This window comes from Neoarius graeffei, chromosome 2 (assembly GCF_027579695.1).
Source record: "Neoarius graeffei isolate fNeoGra1 chromosome 2, fNeoGra1.pri, whole genome shotgun sequence".
Classification (NCBI taxonomy): Eukaryota; Metazoa; Chordata; class Actinopteri; order Siluriformes; family Ariidae; genus Neoarius; species Neoarius graeffei.
The window spans coordinates 88,485,039-88,510,112 of record NC_083570.1 but is presented as its reverse complement, the minus strand read 5'-3'; the positions used below and the strand labels follow the sequence as shown (position 1 = coordinate 88,510,112).

Here is a 25,074-nt window from a genome sequence, read left to right as displayed (position 1 = left end):
ATGATATTTGACTTGCGTGCTCATATCCCCTACCTAAATCCTTTGCACTCAAAATGACAGCGCCGTGTGAACACATACAAACGAATGAACTGGCTTGTGATGTGTGTTCAAGTCTGTGCAGTGTGACTGACTCCAGCAGTGCACGTGAAGAGAATTTGAGAAATCTGTTCTGCATTCTGACCAGGAAGACATTTCTGAGATTGTTTTAGCAGCCTCCGAAATTGTCCGACCTCTGCTCGAGAACGTCGGAGAGGTCGCAGACGAGAAGCAAGATGATTAAATCCCTCATTCCGCCGACAAGGTTTCAGTGCTGCTTCACAGAACCAGCAAATTGATGGAGAGAACCGCTTTGAGAACTTTATCCGGCATCATCTGTACACAGCACAAAGAAGTCACTGTAGAGAACTCGTACGAGCATAACTAATACTTTTTACTGCTCTTCGCGCGCAACCTTTCTTCTTAATAGCAAGTGGCGACGCAAGAACGAACCGGTCATGTTTTCATCATGACGAGCAACAATTACATTCAGATTTTCATCCAGTTTTATTTCAAATTTGGTATAATCTAAAAAGTCAAGCAACGAATCCAATCGATTGGCTGGACTGAATCCTATAGCGCAAGAGAGCAAACATTTCTTGTTCCCCACCCGCAGCTTTACTTCCTGTTTACTGTCTGGCATGCAAAAATGGAAGAATAAACATGGTTTCATCTAGTCATATACAACCTCTCATTAAAATGTGCATCAGGATATCTATACCACTTTGCACGTGGATTGGTGACACCCCAGAGAGGCCCAAGACAACATTTTCGATTTTCCAAAACATGGGATTAGTGCTAATCCAACACACTATTCATTTCCCATAGGCTACATGCTCACGCTAACACACTGCGCACTGCCTCGGCAGGGGATCCCCTCCCCGACTCGCCCGAGTTTCGATTGTACGGGACCTTGCAATCAGCGCTCCTCGCCAGAGACTTCCGCTAGGGATGAGTCTACGTCACTGAAGAGACGCAGGGAGCAATATGTCATTTTGACAGAACGCAGTGAAAACATATGCGATCACACGTGTCTGCTCAACCCAATGCCAGGCAGTTGTATGACCAAACGCTAAGACCAACACAGCCCCTGTGAAAAGCACCATTCAGAGGAAATCAGGTTCATGGGCAATAACTACTAGTTACAAAGAAAAACAAGTGTTGCCAGGCAAAACAAACCTCGCCCGGTAGCACTTATGATGAATATGAAGGAAGAGATCACGAAAAAAAAATAGGTACATGTGGCTACTGCTTATAAATAAAATTCTGATCCCATGTCCATACAGTAAATATAGCAGTGATGCCCAACCACTGTGCCACGGCACATTAATGTGCCGTGAGAGATCATCAGGTGTACCGTGGGAAATTATCCTATTTCACTTAATTGTTCCGAAAATTATTATTTATTTACTGCAAATAATTTGTCTTCGTTCGTCTATGCCAGCGACGTATCGTGACAGGCAGAACAATTAAATACTCTTCCACTAGATGGCAACAGGTCGCTAATTAACCTGTGTATCTACCTGTTGCCATTCAAACAATAGAATTAGTAATGCTTCGGGGGTGACAGCGGTGATAGCGATGGATAAATATTTGAAAAGAAAAAGTACACAATCCAAACTGGGTCCTGCAGAAAATTCTGACCCAGATGAAGGCCCTAGTATGAGTAGAGGTCAGAAGAAAGCACAAAAAAAAAAAAAAAAGTGATTTTCCACAACCTATCTATGCGAGCTGGGCTTTTCAAGCATGACTGCTATAAAAACTAAAAAAAAAAAAAGGAGAGTGACTCAGAGCTGTTGAGGAAGATCTTCGTGTGTGTCTTTCTTCAATTCCTGCGAGTATATCAGCTTTGTGTTCAACTAAACAGGCCAAGGTTTCACAATGAGTAAATTGAGACTAGATGATCATATTTCATATACTTTTTGTGACATTTTTGTTTGCGTGGGATTTTTCGAATGTAAAATATGTGCCGTGGCTCAAGAAAGGTTGGGAAACACTGAAATATAGCATATATTTTTACTCTGTGAAGCAGTAGCCACAAAAATGAAGCGTAATCCAAACACGAACAATTTTTTTTTTTAAATCACAGAAGTAAAATATACCAAGGGTCTGTACTTTATATTATTCTACTCTTACAGTTTTTGAAACTGAAGCCTCCGAACCGAGGCTGACATACACACGCTGTCGCCATGACCCAAACTCTTATTTCCCGGAAATGGCCCGGCGCTAGAGCTCAGTGGAACGGACTTTCCCTCTGTAATCAGCATAAACATGTCTGAAAGAGATTTCTTTAGTCTAGTCCATTTATTTATTATAATAAAATCACAGACATTATCGTCAATGGGGTTTAAAAGTGGGCGTGGTCAAAACCTCTTCCTTTGCGTATGAAAATGAACCAAGAAGCCATCCAATGACAGCAAAGCGCATGCAAATGAGGCAAGTAGTGATCTAATCAGCGTGTTTGTGGGAGGAGTCTTTCCGAGGAAGCGCTCCTGCAGTCTTTCTTTTCTAACCTTACCTTTTTGATCACTGTGACCTTGACTGGATGACCTTGAAAATGCTGGAGGTTCTATCTGAGACCAATGCCCATCTATCCTGGAAGTTTCATGAAGGTTGATCCAGCCGTTTTCCAGTAACATCGTTAACAAAAACAGTGAAACCTGACTGAAAACACCGCCTCACCCCCTGGTGGACTCCATCCCGGGCGAGGTAACAAAGCTTGGAAGGAAGTAGCAGAGATTGCTGATGCCTTTGGTCGGAGTGCAGAGCTAGTAGAGTTGGTCTGCTCTGCTAATATGCTAATACGGCTAATTAGAAGCCCGTTATGTAATCAAATTTTTTTTTTCAAGTGATTTGCATGAATTGCATATTTAGCTTTTGGTGACAATTTGGCTAATAACCCTAGTCTATTTTCAGGGTAAATTTCACTATGTTTATCTCATCTCATTATCTCTAGCCGCTTTATCCTGTTCTACAGAGTCGCAGGCAAGCTGGAGCCTATCCCAGCTGACTACGGGCGAAAGGCGGGGTACACCCTGGACAAGTCGCCAAGTCATCACAGGGCTGACACATAGACACAGACAACCATTCACACTCACATTCACACCTACGGTCAATTTAGAGTCACCAGTTAACCTAACCTGCATGTCTTTGGACTGTGGGGGAAACCGGAGCACCCGGAGGAAACCCACGCGGACACGGGGAGAACATGCAAACTCCGCACAGAAAGGCCCTCGCCGGCCACTGGGCTCGAACCCAGGACCTTCTTGCTGTGAGGCGACAGCGCTAACCACTACACCACTGTACCGCCCCCTAATGCTTCCTATTGAATTAATTCACTGCAACTTCCTGTGAAAGGTTTCTTCTTTTGTGAACCACTGACTCATGGTTTCAATAGGGTTCTTTCTTCTGTCGTGTATTAACAAACGTGGTCATGGAGTTATCTTAAATCAGCGAATGACTACGGACCTCTGATACGGGCAGTTCAAGACTACAGTGCGGAAATTTTCCCACCTGAAAAAGGCAGGGACGGCTTGCCCTCGGCGCTGTGGATATACAGCACAGTGCCGTCGCTTTGTCAGTGGGAAATGGCTATTACTGATGCTAAAATGAGAATTCCTGAAAAGAGGACCTTCACATTTTGGTCCAGTTCATTGCAGACTTCCTGTAATTTTATATTTATTTCAGTTCCCCTCCCCTTCGCCATCTCTCCCTCTTGCATCCATACGGACGGACAGAAAGGCACCAACAATTTCTGGGGACACTGACAAGGATGTGTTTGCAACCTAGACATGTAATTATGTGGCATCAGTGGAAACTGAAAGGTCTCTCTCTCTCTCACACGCGTGCGCGGTCTCTCTACATGTGCTGGTAATGAGGGTCTGTTTCTCTCCTCTCCTACTTCGCTACACAGCTATTACTCCAAATTAGACAGAGAGGAACAAGGAAGAGAGGCAGAGAAAGAGTAAACACTTGTGTGACAGCCTCCTGATGGGGGTCATACTCCCCATACGCGCGCACACAAATTGGTCAGCGGGCATTTCCTTATGCCCTGATGGAAAAATTGCTGTATATGGAGATTGCTTTCAAACACACACACGGATAATTGTGGAGTGTGTGTGTGAGTGAGTGCGAGTGTGAGAGAGAGTGTCTTGCTGGGAGGGATTAGGAGAAAGCCTGTCAAAGAGGAGGAAGAGGAAATCTCCTGTCTGCTCCCATCTCCTCTCACAAATTACACATCTGCCAGCTGACAGTGTGTGCGTGCGTGCGTGCGCACACATTTCTCAGGTGATGTGCAAGTGTTGAGAAAGTTCGATTATATGAAACCCAGAATGGTTGAATAGTGGGTGTGTGACCTTGGGAAAGGGAGAGGAGCGGTGTCTGAGAATGTGCATGAGCGTGTCTGGGTTTACCTTTTTCTCCAGCTCCGTGGCCTTGGCCTCACTGATCTCTACTTTTGTTTTATCCACCATGTTATCTAGAAAGAGAGCGAGAGAGAGAGAGAGTGTGTGAGTGAGGTGGGTGGAGATACACACACACACACACACACACACACACGTGTGTGTGTCACATTTATCTGGCTGTGAGGATAAAGTGCCCTTCACTGTGATGAGCCTGTGTCTCCTCTGATTCGTGCTCTGATTACTGAGCAACCTAATTAAAAGCCCATCCTTGGTTCTCTTTCACACACACTTTCACAGTCAAAACTAAAACTCAATCTAAATTCCATCCCAACCATGTATAAAGAACCAAGCTAAGAAATCATAGTAATCCTAAAGGAATTTTCTAGAATCAATTCAATCTCGCACGTGTGCAGCGCGTGTGATTATCCTAGACAAGAACTGACATTTCCCTGAACCGCAAAAAGAAAAAAAAAAATCTGTTTACTCTGAACTTATAATGAAAAAAAAAAACAAGACCTCATTCTTCCTTTCAAAGAAGGCTTCTATGGTGAATAAACATCAGCTTCCACCTGATAAATACCACAAGACCTTCAGGAAAGTTACCGGTGAAATGACTTAATATACAGCTCCAGTACAACTGTGCTCGGACATTCAACCATGTCTGTTGCTTCATAAGACCTTGATTGCTGTGTCGAGTTCATATTACCCGAGCCCTATTTAGACGGGATTAGTTTTACGTGGAGAGTGTATTTATTATCGGATTTCAATTCTATCAGAACTCGGTCATGCCAGTAGTTATTTTGAACTCCTTAGCCATGCATCTGGTGAGCTTAGGCTGGATTCAACCTTCTACACAATGACCGTGGGAGAAAAAACCCAGGTAGAGTATATCCCGTCAGAAATTACACATCAGTGAAGGTTCCACGATATCATGTGGGAAAAGAACTTTCGCACTTTTTAAGTGTCGACACTCTGAAAGAGAGTCTCTCCCTCGCGCCTCTAAATAAATAAATTATTTTATTTTAAAAAAAGTTGTTCACGTTTAACTTGACAGATACAAGTTTGGAAATCCAAGTCTGAACAGCATTATAATTAACCCTATGAACCCTAGTCTATTTTCAGGGTAAATTTCACTATGTTTATCTCATCTCATCTCATCTCATTATCTCTAGCCGCTTTATCCTGTTCTACAGGGTCGCAGGCAAGCTGGAGCCTATCCCAGCTGACTATGGGCGAAAGGCGGGGTACACCCTGGACAAGTCACCAGGTCATCACAGGGCTGACACATAGACACAGACAACCATTCACACTCACATTCACACCTACGCTCAATTTAGAGTCACCAGTTAACCTAACCTGCATGTCTTTGGACTGTGGGGGAAACCGGAGCACCCGGAGGAAACCCACGCGGACACGGGGAGAACATGCAAACTCCGCACAGAAAGGCCCTTGCCAGCCACGGGGCTCGAACCCAGGACCTTCTTGCTGTGAGGCGACAGCGCTAACCACTACACCACCGTGCCGCCCTTTAATTTAATTTAAAATAAAAATAGCCTCAATGAGGCTGTAGCTCATACCAGCCAAGACACCCATAAAATCGTAAATGACGGGTGGCGCCACCATCTTGACAACTTTTATCCACACCCACCTGGGGAACATCGTATGTGCGTTTGATCGAAATCCGGTAGGAGAAGCAGCAAATTTTGTAAACTGATAGACGATGCGGGATTGCATAAACTCAATCCAGCCTGGCCTGTAGCCAGATGAGCTAAAAATCGTATCCTGGTCATTATAAGGTCTAGCCATACATGCTGCGTTTTTTTTATTTCCCCCCCAGTCTAAGCTATCCAGATCTTCCATCACTTGATACAATAATTCATATAGTGCCTTTCACCAAGCCAAGGACAGAGTAATACCACTGCAGAAAGAGAAACATAAAATCAACCAAAAGAAACCACCAGTAGGAGACACAGAAAACAAAACGACAACTTGCATGAGCATAAAGATAACAGGCTAGCTTAAAGCGTTGAAAGACAGAACTGTTCGTGATCAGGACAGGAGGGATAGCAGAGGAAAGAAAAGGATGGGAGATCATTTTTTAGTTTGGGAAGAGATGTACAATCCAAAGATGCCGAGGAAAAGAATTCCACAGCTTGGAGTACTTGAATATTGCTTATATTTAACAGTTATTCCACGGAATTGAGTCGTACATGAGCTGAAAGTCGATGAGGCGCGTTGCATTGAGTTGGCTATAAGCCAGGTAACACTGAAATTGAGTGGAATAACTTTTATTCTATCCACATTTCACTGGATTTTAAGAAATGGAGCCTTTTTTTCCCTTCCAAATTCAATAAATAAAAGCTTTGTACAAAACGTCTGACCGAATCATTTCCGCTTAGAATATAAAACTGGCGAAATGACAGTAACAGTTTATGAAAAATCGTTTGAGTGTTTATTTCGTCCTCGGCTGGTTCAACAACATGCTCCACCATTTTTCCTTCTTCAGGGTGTTTTTTTTTTTTTTAAGAGGTTGGCAAACCCACTTAAAAAGGTGCATTACCGCTACCGACTGGGCTGAAGTATGGAACGAGGGGAGACAATTCCTTTAGCCATTTCGGTTTCTTTTAAATACTTGATAAAGCGATATATCTGACTTCGTGCGCGCCGCCATTTTGTTTTCTCCTACTCGCGGATATGAGCTGATTAGTCTATTCGTAGAGGAGCCAATCAGTGTGCGATTGCTCATATCCAGTGCATGTGGGTAGAATAATAGCCTTTATGTAAGCAGTTACAACAGAGGATGTTCTTTCTTAGGAAACTCAAAGATTTTAGATTAGACTGCAGTATTCTCCAACTGTTTTATAAATCACTTTTACAGAGTATTTTATCATTTGGGCTAATCTATGGAAATATGCACGTACGGGACCACAAAAAATTGCAGCGCATCATTAAATCAGCCAGCCGGGTTATTGGTGTGGACCAGACATCTGCAGTCGAGCTCTACAATGAGCTTATTTTAAGAAAGATGGATCAAATTTTAACTGACCCAACACATCCTCTGTTCCCAAAGTTTTTAAGAAGCACCAGGTCTAATAACAGATTTCTGCAGAGGCCAATCAGGACAGCGAGGTACCACAAATCATTTGTACCCACAGCAATAAGACTATACAATAACAAACCAAAAACATCTGTTGCACTTTAGTTCACTCATCTGTACAAATTTCCTTTTATGCATTTTATTTATTTTATGTAGCGCACAGTTTTTATCTCGTTTTTATCTTACATCACACCTTTCATCACAGATTTTCACTACGTTCAGACTGCAACCTGAAACGACCCATATCCGATTTGTTGTGAAATCCGATTTTTTTTCGTTAGGCCGTTCACATTACCAATTATATGAGACTTGTATGCGATCTCCAATATGAACGGAAAACGACCCAAAAGTGTCCCGCATGCGCAAACTGACACGTAATAAGCACATCTACGTAATACGTAAACAAAAAAAAAAAAGCGCACTCTTCAAGTTTGCAAGTAAAGCATGGAGATGAGGCGAGACCTGGCGATGTGGTTTTTGCGGCGGCGGCGGAACTCGCACAATAATCTGATTAATGTGGGCAGCAGACTAATGAGACCGAAGGTGTCAAATTACCGGAAATTTCCAGAACAATCTTATAATCTTGTAATACAGGATGGTTTAAGTTATAAATCAGTTATAGAAACTTTTATTTAATCAGGCTAACAGATCAACATCCAGGTCCCTACCAAATCCACCATTAGCTTGAGCAATTCTATAAAAGTCTATTTAAATTCTGAAAACTGTACAAATGGTGTTGTTTTCCACCAAAGAGGCGGGATTAGCCAACGCAGAATAGTGACGTTTGTCTCTTGTTGATGACGTGTAGGTCGCATGAATGCGACCTGTCCGGTCAGACTGCAGTCGCATGTGAAAATATCGGATATGCATCGGATTTAGGACCACATATCCAAGCAGCCTGGGTCGCATGTGAAAAAATCGGATCTGTGTTGTTCAGATTGTCAATAACAAATCGGATACAGGTCGCATATAGGCAAAAAAAAAAAAATCGGATATGGGTCGTTTCAGGGTGCAGTCTGAACATAGTCTTATTTTAATGTGGTATGTCTATTGTCTGTCTGTCTATGTGTCTTTGGTATGTTTTGAGCAGATGTGCAATATGGACCACTTGAGTTTCCCCCTGGGGGATAATAAAGTTGCCCTTGACCTCACATCAAGGAGAAGAGGGAAAAGAAAAAAGGATTGCGTCTTATGAAGCTAAAGTTAACATGTACCATATCTCGCCAAGAACTGCTGGCAGTAGTGAAAGCTTTCCCTAGTTGCATAGGGCAAACTGTCTAGAATCTGGCGATATCAGAACCGTGATGGTGCGATACTCTATGGCTTAGCAATTTGCAAAAAACGTGCTTACTGTCTAACAGAAACGGAGGTCATGGATTTATTTGCTGTGATTACGTGACCATGCTTTGCCACACACAAACTTTTAGTGTCATCAGAAAGGCTACATCCTGCCGTTTATTTAGTTATGCGCTGCGAAACGTAAGGACTTCGTGACTTATGCCCCTTTTCCACCAAAGCAGTTCCAGGGCTGGTTCGGGGCCAGTGCTTAGTTTGGAACCGGGTTTTCTGTTTCCACTGACAAAGAACTGGCTCTGGGGCCAGAAAAACCAGTTCCAGGCTAGCACAAACTCTCTGCTGGGCCAGAGGAAAGAACCGCTTACGTCAGCGGGGGGGTGGAGTTGTTAAGACCAACAACAATAACAAGACCGCAAAAGATCGCCATTTTTAAGCGACGAGAAGCCGCAGCTGTACAAACGCAAAGTCATATATTATTATTATTATTGTTATTGCTGTTGCTGCTTCTTCCGTGTTGTTTTTGCTTCAATGTTCGCGCCAAGGTTTATGCAAATGTAGCGACGTAACTGACGTATACAGCGACGTAACTGACGTGGCTTCCCTTAGCACCGTGAGCTATGGAAAAGCAAACTGGTTCTCAGCTGGCTCGCAAGTTGAACGAGTTGTGAACCAGCACCGGCCCCGAACCAGCCCTGGAACTGATTTGGTGGAAAAGGGAGGCGGGTCAACCACGCGCTTTGGGAAACGGTTGGGCTTAATATCTTTGCCAGACCAAATGCTCGCAGAGCTTTGAAGTCGCGTTAGCCAGACTAGAGGGGTGTAGTCCCCATGTCCATATGGTCTTTGTGTCCTGCTTTGTCCTCAGTTTCTATCTTTATCTTTAAGTTTCCTAAAGCCTCGGTCACAACCGGCTGTACGTGCTCCTACGGCCGGTCTACATGCAAGAAACGCACGGAGGGCGCGCGTGTGATGTGACGTGCTGATTTTCGAGCCGCAGACCGGCCGCAGAGGTTCTTTGTCATGTCAAACTCTACGGGCGCTTACGTTTTTTCAGGTTGCAAGACAAACTTACGGCCAACATGCGTCTTTCTCCACGAACAAAAAAACGCAGCGATTTGGGAAACGCCAAAAAATCGTACGTCCGGTTGTGACCTAGGCTTAAGAAAGGACCGTCAGTCCCGAGATTTTTGCTGGTTTCTTAGCCAAGAAACAGGAGTGTGAAAATGGGTGAAGAAATTCGGAAAGATTTCTTCGCAAAAAAGTTCCATCTGTTTTCATTAAGTGATTGCTTGGGTGTGGAGAAAGACTGTATAAATAGGAGTAGCATCACCGCAAAGCCCCAGTTCGCTCCGTGATACAGGGTCCAGATCAACACAACGAGGAGTTCAAACAAGAGGAACGGGTGTGGAGATGGACAGAGAGCTGTACGCGCATTATGATTAAATTTGATGCAGGTTCGAAGTGATTTTCCACACAAAACGCTTTATTTCACAGATAAGCAGCCGGCATTGCTGGAAAGGTTACTTCGCACCGCTTCATACGATGCACGCGTCAAATCACTGAAATGAACGCTGAGCGGTTCGACCGAGAAGAAGGGATGTGAATTTGGGTCGAAGGGTTAAAGCGGTCGACTCCTATTTGTGAGCTGTGGATATTTTGCACGCTTGATTCCTGTTACAAGGAGAAACTCTTGTTTGTAGTAAATCACACGTACACAACAGACAGAAATGAAATGCCTTCATGTTACAAGTCCCACACTGAAGCGTCTACTTCTTGCCCTCATAGATCACATTCGGGTGGCAGTGTTCCAAATGACTGGAGAGAAAGGGAAAAAAATAAATCTGAAACAGCCTGAAGAAGTGATGGAGCTGTGGATTGCCTTGTAAGTTAAAGGCCAACAAGAATAGCTTATGAGCAAATATGATAATACAGGAGCGCAGGTGGCAACGAGAGCCTGAGGCAGAGACGATGTGTAGGAGATGCCCATTTGCCATTTCATGCGTGCACGCACACACAATCGGAACAAAAGGATTGCAAAGCAGAAGGAAGAAAACAAAACGGAAATATGCTAGATGATAGAAAACAACCAAAACCAGCAAAAATCTTGGGACTGACGGTCCTTTCTTAAGCCTAGGTCACAACCAGACGTACGATTTTTTTTGGCGTTTCCCAAATCGCTGCGTTTTTTTGTTCGTGGAGAAAGACGCACGTTGGCCGTAAGTTTGTCTTGCAACCTGAAAAAAACGTAAGCGCCCGTAGAGTTTGACATGACAAAGAACCTCTGCGGCCGGTCTGCGGCTCGAAAATCAGCACGTCACATCACACGCGTGCCCTCCGTGCGTTTCTTGCACGTAGACCGGCCGTAGGAGCACGTACAGCCGGTTGTGACCGAGGCTTTAGGAAACTTAAAGATAAAGATAGAAACTGAGGACAAAGCAGGACACAAAGACCATATGGACATGGGGACTACACCCCCCTAGTCTGGCTAACGCGACTTCAAAGCTCTGCGAGCATTTGGTCTGGCAAAGATATTAAGCCCAACCGTTTCCCAAAGCGCGTGGTTGACCCGTCTCCCTGAAATGCCTCAGTTTGCTACTGGTCGAAGCCAGAAAAGGCTGTGACGAAGCTTAAACCAATCACATCACTCTTTCCTCTGACGTATGTGACGCGACGGGGCTAACTGGTAGATTAAACTCTTACCGAAGCCGGTCGGGAGCAAGGCGAAAACGGCCTTCCTTTCAATAAATACCTCCAGGGCTGCTCTTTGCTCCGTTTTCAATGAGAACTTGCTCCATGTTCGTAATGTTTCTAGTGAATGAAGCGCTTCCGGCATAGATTCTATGGCTTCAAACAATCTATGGCTTCCGGTCGCAGTTCTACTACGTCACTGCCTTGAACACGCCTCTACCCAGGGCCGTTGGAGATGCTCAAAGTTGATTGGCTCCCGATTTTTCGGGAGCTTGGAAGAGCTGGAGATAGCTTGCCTTGCCAGACTAAAGGCCAATTTATGCTGACAACCCAGTCCTCGCAGACGGCGTCATAGATAGTGTCTGCGTAGCCCCCCCCCACCTTCGCAGACGCTCTGCACGCACCTCCCAAACATTGTGACCACCGCAGAAGCCTCGCAGACAGCATCGCAGACAAGAGGGCTCTGATTGGTCCACTCTACATCCGCTGTGCACGCACTTTCGCTTCCCTACTTTCCCGGTTTGTTTTGTTTTCACAACCGGCATTTTTAAAAACACGAGCGAAGATGGAGCAGCACGAAGAGCGGTTGATCGAGGAAGTACGTACATCTATACGACTCCAGTTCTAGTCATTATAAGTAACCAGAGGATAAACACTCCACTAACCACACCCACCAACTACTCCTAGCGACTTCGCGCCCCCTTGCGTTGTGGCGGTGAATAACATCGCGCACGCCTATAACTCCCCGCTCAACGATAAATTACAACTGTCTGCGAAAAGCTATCTGCGAAAGCCTTGTCGCAAGAGCATGCAGAGGCCCTAAGCTCGCAACAGGCCCTCGTGTTGCGTCACGCTTAGGATGGGCGGGCCCAGGCTAACACCCCCCGCCTTTGGGCTTTTTTTTTTTTTTTTTTTTAACTTTTTAGTAATACAAAATAGGACAAGAGATAAATAAGAGAAAAAGAAAGAGGCAAAAAAAACCCTATAAATCCAGCAGTGTTTAGAGTTTAAAGGAAATCTTTAAATAACTCAAGCAGGGCAGAATTAGGCTGCTCTCCTTTGGCTATAAGAGGACAGAAGAAAAAAAAAAAGAGCAGCACATTTATGAAAGAGTTTAAAATATCCCCGAAGCGTACAACCCTAGAGAACAGCATGAGCACAAGCGCACACATACTGTACAGACCACAGTTAAAAGCACACACCTAGTTTCTCTTTTACAGAGTGCTCTCAGACTGGCAGGTTTTTCCTCCTAACTGCTGATATTGAAAAAGCTCTGCTAACGCATCATAACAGTAAGGCTGGGCAATTTCACCGTGTGGTCAGAGAGACGAGATAAACTCGTGGTATTTGAGCAATCAGGGTATTAAAATCCATGTTGTGACAAGTGTGCATCAGAACAGAAGAGGATCGGAACAAAGGGGGCGTGGCGTAAACAGCTTGACATGATATGGGAACTACGGAAGCCGCGAGAGACCCTTCATATCTTTTTTTATTCACCTTGTTATCCTGAGATAACGACATAATTAATTCAGGATCTCGAGAAAACAACACAACTAATTCGAGATCTCGAGAAAACAGCTGAGATTTCTAGCAGAGCTGCGCCCCCTGTGGGTCAGACAACGAAGACTTAGAAATTGGCGGACTGGATCACTGTATCTCCGTCGGTAGAGGCGAAGCCGGGCCAGTCTTCTGCGGAGGTGCCGCGGACTCATTTTGAAATTATCCCTTATTAAAAGACTTAATGCAATCTCTCCCTGTGTCAACCCCTGATCAAAATATTGCCTTATTAGGTGATCCAGACATTCTAATGACCAAAGTTGCGTCTATACAGAATGAGAAACAGCCCCAAAGTCAGCATATCACAAGTCTCTTGGCGCACCTGAATGAACCATTTCTCAGCTGTTTACTCGAGATCATGAAATAACAGTTTTGTTTTCTCGAGATCTCGAATTAGTTGTGTTGTTTTCTCGAGATCCTGAATTAATTATGTCGTTATCTCAGGATAACAAAGTGAATTAAAAAAAAAAAAAAAAGGATTATATGAAGGGCCTCTCTCAGCTTCCGTAGGGAACGATTTTTTTTTTTTTTAAAGACGCGAAGCACAATCGTGCTGCTCTCTGCACCAAACTGCCAGGCATGGATCGTCTCATTGATTTGCGGCAGACGGAGGGTATAATAAATCCCCAAACAGTCATTTCAGTGTCTGAATACCGGTACAGCCACCTCAAATGGTGCACAGATTAAGATACAAGTCAGTCTGCCTCCTGCAAGTCTCAGAGAGTACTTAAAGCAAAGTGGCTCAAAACGACCATGTCAAGAAGATAAACATTACGTGGTTTACCCATCAGGTGGAAAATATATCCAAAGTGCCTTCCCACGCCATTTGGCGCATAGGGCGGCACCGATCTCCGTTTCCGTAGCCCTCGGCCTCTCGCCTACTACTGTACATAGCTAGGGTTACAGTGGGGGGGGGCTAGTCCTCTTGACTCCCCACTCGCATCTGTATTGCAGCGTGCCTTGCCAGACGGCAGCAGGTACCATTTTTATGATGGTCTTTGGTATGACCCGACCGTGAGTAGAACTCCTGATCGAGACACGGACGCGCTAACCACCAGGCCAACTCGCGGTTAAAACGTATATCTAACATGCAAATAAAATATTGTTTCTAACCGCAGGGATGAGAATGGGACATTTAAAAAAAAAAAAAAAAACTCTGAAATGTCTGCCAACTTTCCCACATTATATATGAATGTTTTCAAATTCAATGACGTTTAAAAACTTTAAGATAACAAATCCCTACAGATATAATTTTATATATATGAGAGTGATTCCACGCTTATGGGTACTGAAATGGGGACATGAACTTATTCACCTAAAACCATTTCTTTTTTTACCATCAGGTCACAAAACATGTAATCTTTAATGAATGATATGTTAAAAGATAACTTTAATTTTCTGAGATGTAATAAAAACATATTTATATGCCAAAGTCAAGCCTATGAGTTCCAAAATGATGTCTGTTCCATTACTTCTGTTACGATTGTCCATCTCGCGTCTGTTACAAATTAATTACAATCTAGCTCTATACCATGTTAATCTTATTGAAAGAATGTGTATGTTTATTCTACTACACATGTTTATTAATTATATTTGCTAAAACATCACCTTCCTATGTTTCAAAAAGTAATTCTACATTGTTAAAATTGAGAATATATATGTCCACAACACTTCTGTTACGTTCTGACTTTGGCATATAAATATGTTTTTATTACATCTCAGAAAATTAAAGTTATCTTTTAACATATCATTCATTAAAGATTACATGTTTTGTGACCTGATGGTAAAAAAAGAAATGGTTTTAGGTGAATTTTTAAAAATAAGTTCATGTCCCCATTTCAGTACCCATAAGCGTGGAATCACTCATATATATATATATATATATATATCTTGAGCGATAATGGAGGTAACCGTAATGATATATTAGATTCCTCCTGACTCTATCTTTGACAATTTAAGTAAAACGTACCTTTGTGCTTTTTTGTTCTGATGTGCTCCTGGATGTTTCTAGCTCCTCTGTTTCTATAATTGATCATATCTGAGCACAGAATACACAGAACCTTTCCCGGCACGGCCACTTTTCGGATATGTTCCGTCAGGCACGTCGTCACAGTTTGTGTCCCTATCTGCACGGTAACGCTACTGTCGAGCCATGCCCATCGGAAACAGTTCTTTATCCCGTCCGATTTATCGATTTCCCTGGCATGATCCTCATTTTTGCGGTCCAAAACTTTCGCCATATTGGCGAAGTAACTTTGAAAACTAACCAAAATAACTAGAACTTAAGAAGTGATCAAAACCGTGTACGTATAAGCTTATTTCTCCACGAATTGTAGAAGTGAGATGAAACTAGCGCCAAAACGTTGCCGGAAATCGTAGTTAGCATAAATATTGAAGAAAGCAATGACGATTTCCGTTATCACAGCTGCAACTAATTTTGCGATGAGCGTTGCCGAAAGATGCTGGCAGGCGGGCGGGCGGGCGGTCCTGCCTGCTTGTGCCACCACAAGCCTCGCCTCGCGCCGACCCCTACCCCCCCGAAATTTTCTCAACGGATTTACATGTTTCACAAAAATGACATTTTCAGCGGGAAAAACTCGGAATTCCGCAAATCCGCGGAAATTTCTCATCCCTGTAACCGAGCTTCTCTGGTTTAACACATCTTAACTGTATCCTCATCGGTGTCTTTTCTTTTAAACTGAACATTTTATTGTAGGGTGCGTCTTCTGTTACGGTGCTTGTATTTACCGTAACTTTTTGCCCCCTATCTCGGCCAGGACTCCCTGGCAGAAGAGATATTGTCGCTCAATGGGACCTTCCTGGAAAAATAAAGGCTAAATAAATAAACTGGCTAGATTGTGTCCATTCCGTGCTTTTTGATTTGCAAGTAATGACACTTCCCACTCTATGATAAACGTAGTGATTCATGTGGTGATGAATGCATTTGAGGAGACGTGGGCGGGCACATCTGCCTCCCATTCATTCCCACGTATCGGATCATCACTGAGGGGGTGGATTGAGGAGTGCTTGCTGTCTGAATGGAAACAAAATCGGGCACATTTCAGGAAAAACGAACAGATAGTAGCTCTTGGATCATTTCTACCTGGGATTTGAATTAAAACAAGTTCGGATATCAGAGTAATAATCGAAAGCATTCAAGTTCGTGGTACTGCCAACACGTCGCAGCTTTCCAACCCTTTTCCTCTCAGCTTGGAGTGTGTGTGTGTTCTCAGCTGTAAGCTGGATAAACGAATGAATAAAAGTGTAAATTTCATGAGCACTGGAAAGACTTTTCTCTGGTGTCCTCTTAACCTTGAATGCTCGGTGCTGCCACCGTGTGGAGAGAGCTACATGTGCTCGAGTGAGTGAGAAATGTGCATTACCAATGAGTGCTTCGATGTCCAGTTGCAGGTTTCTACATTTGAAATCGGGATCGCAGCCATTCCTGTGGAGCACGATCTGCGCTATACACTCGTCCATCAACTTGTAGTACTGGGGCCTGCGACAACACCAAGACAGGGAGAGAGAAAAGACAATACTTTTAATATGGTCCAAGAGCAACCTTGAGAGACAGTCGGATCACGGCCCGGAGACAACGTACAGAAGCCATTATTAAAGAAAGACAGACAGTAATGAGTGAATTAATCAATAAAGAAATAGAAAGCATTCTGGCTTTGACCTTGAGCTCGCTAAGAGAACATGAGCGCGGACAAACCCGGCACAGGCCTGAAGTTTATACACACACGGAGTATACAGCGCACAGAACTGTTGTGCCTGGACCTTCATTTAACAGTGTCAGGTGTGCGTCTTTTTCCACCTCTCCCATCTTTCCACACAGTCTAACACATCTCGGTCTCTGTGCGTGCGTGCGCGCATGCGTGCGTCCTGATGGTCAGATATTTGATGGGCTTGCAGACGTACTCCATTTGTGGGGAGCCTGGCATCATGACCTGGTGTGAAAATAATTCAATACTTTCATTTTACGCTGAGCAGTTTCTCTCTCTCAACTTTATTTGGTATCGGCCTTTCTATTTTTTTTTTTCCTGTCCATGTCTCCCCCTCCCTACTTTCACTCGTTTCTTTGGTGGAGCAAGAGAGACATCTACTGACCGTTTTTTGTTACAAATCTCCCCATTGTCTAGGAAAGTGTACAATATCTAGTATTGTAAATTGAAAAAAAAAAAATCTCTCTTCCACTGACCTTTTTCTCTTTCTAGCACCCCAATTTTTTCCTTTCATTACAACCACTTTGCTACAGCCTTACATTCCTGCCATTTTACATCCTTTTCGCTTCTACTACCGATCCTTCAAAATTGTGTTGGGTTATGGCATTGTGCAAAATACAAACCTGGCGAGAGAGAAAGAAATTGGACTGGGTGAGAAGAATGACACGGAGAGAGAAAGAAAACATAATGGAGACTGAAGTATAAAGTGTCGAAGGTGAAACTCGTCAAACAATGTGTGTATTCACATTTTGCGAGTGTGAAGAATCGTCTATGCTGTTTAACCCTCACTCGTTTGCCACAAACCTTTAGGCGTGCGTGCGTGGGCGCGCACACACACATACGCCCCCAGCCCCCACCCCCTACCACCTGGACGGACAGAGATGCTTCAATTTCCTGCCTGTCAGATCACATCAAGCTGACGAGGAAAAAGCAACAAGTCTGACAACCTAAAACCATTTACCCCTCTCTCCATATCCTTCACTGCCTCGTGCTCACATAATAATCCTCCTCGAAAATCATCATTTTAGCTTTCTGCCTCTTTACGCCCCTTCGCTTTAAAGCAGTCTCGAGTGAAAAATCGTGCGAGTGACACGTCTATGAATCGGAATTCTATTTCAACCTGTAATGCACTGAGTGAAGATGTCTATAAATACAGAGCCAGACACATTTCATCTGCTTACACAACTTCGAGTGTGTGTGTGTGTGGTGTTTGCATGTGCACAGTACAGCTAACAAAAAAGCAAAAAAAAAACCACCTTCTTTAAATCATGTAGGTGTGTTAATTGTTACATGGCACAGTTACCTTTCGAGATGCATTTATAAACGGTCACCGATGGCAACTGCACAAGCCTCCCATTAGACATCAATCAAGCTTTGTCCCTTTCATTTCCTCTCCTCGCTCAGTACATCGATTCCATTTTTCCCCACTCATCTCCTCGCTCAGACAGGCTGCAAGTCTCGCAAATCGCGCGGCGACGAGACCATTCTGCGCCGACGCTTATTCAAAAAGTTGTGCTTTGTGGAAAGCACAGAGCTATATAATTAAAGCCTACATGTTTTCTTTTACGTTGCTCCAGCTTCTTTCATCCAACCATTTACTTTGCACTCCTTCGTGAGGCTAAGTGCAGACTGAAAGCAAGCTCATTTTCTGAAATGCTATTCTGTTTCTTTTTCAGCAAGCGTGGAGAAGAAAAGTGCAAAAGATTACAGGATTGCCAAGTCTGAAGAACTGGGACCTGAAAACGTTTAGCTGGTCTCAAGCTGATGCAAATTACAGCAGCTGTCTGATGATAAATAAAGCCTGGCGTACGGTTCACTTTAGTCTGGCAGAATATTAGTTATATTGGGTTTCTACAGACTGGGAAAATAATAAGCAAACATGTTCTTGCAGAGGGTGGCATGGTGGTGTAGTGGTTAGCGCTGTCGCCTCACAGCAAGAAGGTCTGGGTTCGAGCCCTGTGGTCGGCGAGGGCCTTTCTGTGTGGAGTTTGCATGTTCTCCCCGTGTCCGCGTGGGTTTCCTCCGGGTGCTCCGGTTTCCCCCACAGTCCAAAGACATGCAGGTTAGGTTAACTGGTGACTCTAAATTGAGCGTAGGTGTGAATGTGAGTGTGAATGGTTGTCTGTGTCTATGTGTCAGCCCTGTGATGACCTGGTGACTTGTCCAGGGTGTACCCCGCCTTTCGCCCGTAGTCAGCTGGGATAGGCTCCAGCTTGCCTGTGACCCTGTAGAACAGGATAAAGCGGCTACAGATAATGAGATGAGATTTCAACATGTAGGGCTTAATTTTGTTAGCGTTAAATAAGCATTGCTTGTACAGTAACGTTATGTCGTTACAACGCTGACCCACTTTTAACGTGCCGAGTACCGACTGTAGCCGCGAACAAATGCTAATTAGCTTGCTGTCGAGTTTTTCCTTTGTCGAGCTTTAAGCGTAAGGTCATGGATGTTCCTACTGCTTGTTCCTGCCATATGATACGTGCTGTTCTCTGTTCATAGCCACTTTTTTAATCTCTGCAGTTAGCATTGTTTTGTTACTAGCATTGTACGCTTCTTTTTGCTGTTTAACCGAAGTGTAACTGCTGCCATCCTGACGAGATCACCATCGCAAGAGATTTTCTCTCACTGTTTTTGGCGTCATTACAACATTAACATTTACTTTTATTCATTTTCATATACATGCTAGTATATGTTCCATTTACAGTCAAACATTTTGACGTACTCCAGGCTCAATTCTGATTAATCAAAAATCTGCGTAGTAGTACAGTCTGAAGATGCTCTTGCACATTCGGCGTCAATTGAACAAAAATGATGGGAGGATATAGGTTTAATAAGTTTTACAATTTTTGAAGTGAGTGATGGATTGATTAGTTTAGATGTGTTCAATATTTTCTTATCTTCAGACATAACAGTGTAGGTGTTTCTTTACCTGCTTGATAGTTTCGACTGAGACTCCAATCTTCCTCAGAAGAGTCATTAGTCCTTAAATTAAATTCATTATAGACGTGAACGTAAAATCATTGTTTTATTTTATGGCCTTCGTGCCCTCAAAAAATTGACAGCACAAAAGGCCAAGTGGCCCTGCCCCTAAAATGACAAAATTCCAGGCCTGATATCCACCATCGTGGCGGACGCTCAGGACGTACTGCATTTTGATCACGTGGTTGCAAGTCATCTATAGGTGTCCTAGATACACTACCGTTCAAAAGTTTGGGGTCACCCAGACAATTTAGTGTTTTCCATGAAAAGTCACACTTTTATTTCCCACCATAAGTTGTAAAATGAATCGAAAATATAGTCGAGACATTTTTCTGGCCATTTTGAGCATTTAATCGACCCCACAAATGTGATGCTCCAGAAACTCAATCTGCTCAAAGGAAGGTCAGTTTTATAGCTTCTCTAAAGAGCTCAACTGTTTTCAGCTGTGCTAACATGATTGTACAAGGGTTTTCTAATCATCCATTAGCCTTCTGAGGCAATGAGCAAACACATTGTACCATTAGAACACTGGAGTGAGAGTTGCTGGAAATGGGCCTCTATGGACCCTTTTCACGTGACGTCACGACAAACGCGGCCGCCATTTTGGACGTGTACTACCAGTAGTTTACCACAGCCAACATTGAGGAACGGCAGCAAAGAAAGTTTTTACTTTCAGCAAGACTTCCATCATGCCACTATATTGTTGTGCACCTGGATGTAGTAACCATCAACAAACAAGGCAAGGGTTATCATTTTATCGGATCCCGACGGAGAAGATGGATAGCGGCCATTAACAGGAAAGATTGGCAGCCCTCGGCATACCAGCGCTTGTGTAATGACCACTTTGTTGGAGGTAAGACGAATAAAATTAGCCAGAAAAGGCATTACATTGCTGTTAACATTCTGTGGCGGCGAGTGTGTAACCAAATAGGTTAAAATAACTCATTGTAACCTCTTTGTTCTTCTGTAGTAGCTATTGTTGACTAGCTAATGTCAACAACATAGTAGCTAGTATGTTACTGTAGCAATGTTAACGTTCAGTCATTTGGATGACTGTTAAAACCTTTCAGTCTCAAGTTTTTCCTTTACTGTATTTACTAGTTTACTGTAATTATGATCCGGCAGCTATTTACACCGGATCCAACGTCCGAGGTTCCAGAGCGTGCTCCGGCTTGCTCCCCCTCAAATTAAGCAGCGCGCTCTGGCTTGCTCCCGGAGTGCTCCAGCCGAGGTTCCGGAGCACGCTCCGGCTTGCTCCCCCTCAAATTAAGCAGCACGCTTCGGAAGCCGGAGCGCGCTGCTTAATTTGAGGGGGAGCAAGCCGGAGTGCGCTGCTTAATTTGAGGGGGAGCAAGCTGGAGCGTACGTGAGTGAACAATCCTGGTGAAAGCAGGTAAACGTCGTTCTCTAAGCCTGCTAACCTCAATTTTTGCAAAATACCTCTCCCTCTGCTCGCCCTGTAAATGCCCTACGTCGCTGGATAGTGAAGGTGTTTTCTGCATCTCGCTCCTTTTTCTTTTATGTTTTTCGTTTGTCGCCTTCCTCGCATTCAAACCGATTCGAGCCGAAGTCCACTACATGTCCAAAATGGTGGTCGCGTTTACGAAGGTCACGTGACTGAAAAGGGTCTATACACCTATGGAGATATTGCACCAAAAACCAGACATTTGCAGCTAGAATAGTCGTTTACCACATTAGCAATGTATAGAGTGGATTTCTGATTAGTTTCTGAAAGAACAGTGCTTTTCTTTCAAAAAGAAGGACATTTCAAAGTGACCCCAAACTTTTGAACGGTAGTGTATACAAGTGTCCTTCACAGTAAAATAGCTCGTTGCTATGAATTTTCAGCTCGGTGCATGTTAAACTGAACTGCCGTTAAATAAGTACACCGTTAGCATCAGTTTACTGTATTTATTATACAGTGACTGGCAATTAGGCAGTCATTTTAAACATCGCTTGCTGGCTTTGCTCTCGTGTGACGATCAAGGACATGAATGCAGTTAATAAAAGGATTATACTGAAGCTGCGTTGTTATTCTTCTACCTGTTCACCACCTCCTGCTGCTGTTTTAGAACACACGCCAGTGAAGACGTTCCAGAAATGCTTTCAGTGAGACTTAACTTGGTGTATAAGTGATCGCATAACATTTCTTTGCCTCCCCCAGCACTTTTCAAAGCAAAATCATGCCTCTGATGCGTTTTTTTTACCATTACTCTCACAGTGAAATTCCTACTGTGTTTTTTTTTTTAACTCAAGACTCTACGCGAAGATTTTATTCTATGCGAGTGTCTGTGCACAAAGTTTTGACTCGCGTATACACGCTTTCAAAGGCATAAAATCAACTCTTACACCTCCTTTCATCGACCTTCTGGCTGATCGCTGAACCACAGAAAGAAGCAGTGCATTTTCACAGGCAAATATGATCATGGAAAGATAAAATCAGATCAACTTCAAATGGGACACCTGCTAAAAATCAGTACAGGACTGGCATTTAATTGCACTTCAGACAATGACGGAGGAAAACACTTGGGGTACATTTAACGGGACTTCTGCTCCTAGTTGAAATACACGTCCCTGAAGCGAGGTGGCAGAGTCATTGCTTTTTATATCAAGTATTTTGTGCAGGTGAAGCAGCATGGTGAAACACATTGCTTAATTTTCAGCTGGTTGGTCAGCTTGTTTATGTGTCACACAGATCCGTTGTTCACAACATTTGTTAATCAAATAAGTCGTGGCGCTACTTCCTGGTGACACAGCACACGCCCCAAGTCTAACACCACCACCACAATGTTTTGGAAGATACACTAAAAGACTTATCTAAGAGTTTAGACTTTTCTCTAAAAAGATATACTTTTTAAAGCAGATATGCAGAACCTTTCTTTTTAAATACATTTCTGAGTGGATAGTACCTCCATCCTTGACTCTTGTATGCTGCATAAATGGGAATAAATATAAATATCCAAGTTAAAATCGACCGCAAAGTCGGCGTTCGAGCTGCCCCGCTGAGCCAGCCAGCCCCGAGTGCGTGACGTCACAGCAGGAACCGGTTTTAAGGCCGAGGCCTTTTACAGCTAGAGACCAAAGTCATATGTTAAAAAAAACAATTGATGGTGAAAGTAAGAAGAAATCCCGTTATCGACTTGCTCAACTAACACTGATTTGACTTCATTGACTGTGGGTTGACTCTCATTAAAACAGGATGGGCGTTATAACTTATGCAACAGACATGTACACGCATGCATTTTCACTGATAAAACGTAAAAGGCTAATTAAATACAACCCCGATTCCAAAAAAGTTGGGACAAAGTACAAATTGTAAATAAAAACGTAATGCAATGATGTGGAAGTTTCGAAATTCCATATTTGATTCAGAATAGAACATAGATGACATATCAAATGTTTAAACTGAGAAAATGTATCATTTAAAGAGAAAAATTAGGTGATTTTAAATTTCATGACAACAACACATCTCAAAAAAGTTGGGACAAGGCCATGTTTACCACTGTGAGACATCCCCTTTTCTCTTTACAACAGTCTGTAAACGTCTGGGGACTGAGGAGACAAGTTGCTCAAGTTTAGGGATAGGAATGTTAACCCATTCTTGTCTAATGTAGGATTCTAGTTGCTCAACTGTCTTAGGTCTTTTTTGTCGTATCTTCCGTTTTATGATGCGCCAAATGTTTTCTATGGGTGAAAGATCTGGACTGCAGGCTGGCCAGTTCAGTACCCGGACCCTTCTTCTACGCAGCCATGATGCTGTAATTGATGCAGTATGTGATTTGGCATTGTCATGTTGGAAAATGCAAGGTCTTCCCTGAAAGAGACGTCGTCTGGATGGGAGCATATGTTGCTCTAGAACCTGGATATACCTTTCAGCATTGATGGTGTCTTTCCAGATGTGTAAGCTGCCCATGCCACACGCACTAATGCAACCCCATACCATCAGAGATGCAGGCTTCTGAACTGAGCGCTGATGACAATTCGGGTCGTCCTTCTCCTCTTTAGTCCGAATGACACGGCGTCCCTGATTTCCATAAAGAACTTCAAATTTTGATTCGTCTGACCACAGAACAGTTTTCCACTTTGCCACAGTCCATTTTAAATGAGCCTTGGCCCAGAGAAGACGTCTGCGCTTCTGGATCATGTTTAGATACGGCTTCTTCTTTGAACTATAGAGTTTTAGCTGGCAACGGCGGATAGCACGGTGAATTGTGTTCACAGATAATGTTCTCTGGAAATATTCCTGAGCCCATTTTGTGATTTCCAATACAGAAGCATGCCTGTATGTGATGCAGTGCCGTCTAAGGGCCCGAAGATCACGGGCACCCAGTATGGTTTTCCGGCCTTGACCCTTACGCACAGAGATTCTTCCAGATTCTCTGAATCTTTTGATGATATTATGCACTGTAGATGATATGTTCAAACTCTTTGCAATTTTACACTGTCGAACTCCTTTCTGATATTGCTCCACTATTTGTCGGCGCAGAATTAGGGGGATTGGTGATCCTCTTCCCATCTTTACTTCTGAGAGCCGCTGCCACTCCAAGATGCTCTTTTTATACCCAGTCATGTTAATGACCTATTGCCAATTGACCTAATGAGTTGCAATTTGGTCCTCCAGCTGTTCCTTTTTTGTACCTTTAACTTTTCCAGCCTCTTATTGCCCCGTCCCAACTTTTTTGAGATGTGTTGCTGTCATGAAATTTCAAATGAGCCAATATTTGGCATGAAATTTCAAAATGTCTCACTTTCGACATTTGATATGTTGTCTATGTTCTATTGTGAATACAATATCAGTTTTTGAGATTTGTAAATTATTGCATTCCGTTTTTATTTACAATTTGTACTTTGTCCCAACTTTTTTGGAATCGGGGTTGTAATCAGATGAACGGAGACAATCACATTCGGAGGCAAATTAAATAATCTTATACCGGTAACTTAAACACAATACAAGTTACATGTATTAATCTAAATACAGGTAAACAACGAGTGGTGTTGGTTTTGTATCCAAATGAGTCGCTTCTTACCCGTCTGTGCTCTCGCTTCTTGAAGGCCGATTGTTTCAAACACAATCTGACTTTCAGTTGTTCGTACAGTTCTCCGTTCATTCGCTTCTTCCACGTAAGGGCGAGATATTGCTGCTGAGGCGAGCATATCCAGCGGAGAAATCAGACGGCTGGTCCACTCATTCTCCATTTTCTCCATACTGAGTACTCCGCCATTACTGCTCGGCTCAGGCAATTACTAAAACCCGGGACGTCACCGGTTTTAGCAACAACTGCGGGGAGGTCAC

The 25,074-nt window shown here is 43.4% G+C and overlaps 1 protein-coding gene across 1 annotated transcript in view; it reads right to left on the bottom strand.

Annotated features, from left to right (window-relative positions):
• The window catches only part of LOC132870085 (protein diaphanous homolog 1), a 197,738-nt gene that overhangs the window by 32,662 nt on the left and 140,002 nt on the right, over positions 1 to 25,074 (bottom strand). The window contains exons 13-14 of the mRNA XM_060903632.1: positions 16,461 to 16,576; positions 4,449 to 4,513 (exon numbers count right to left, since the gene is read on the bottom strand). Coding sequence (XP_060759615.1) covers positions 4,449 to 4,513; positions 16,461 to 16,576 — 181 coding nt within the window. The remainder of the gene's footprint in view (positions 1 to 4,448; positions 4,514 to 16,460; positions 16,577 to 25,074) is intronic.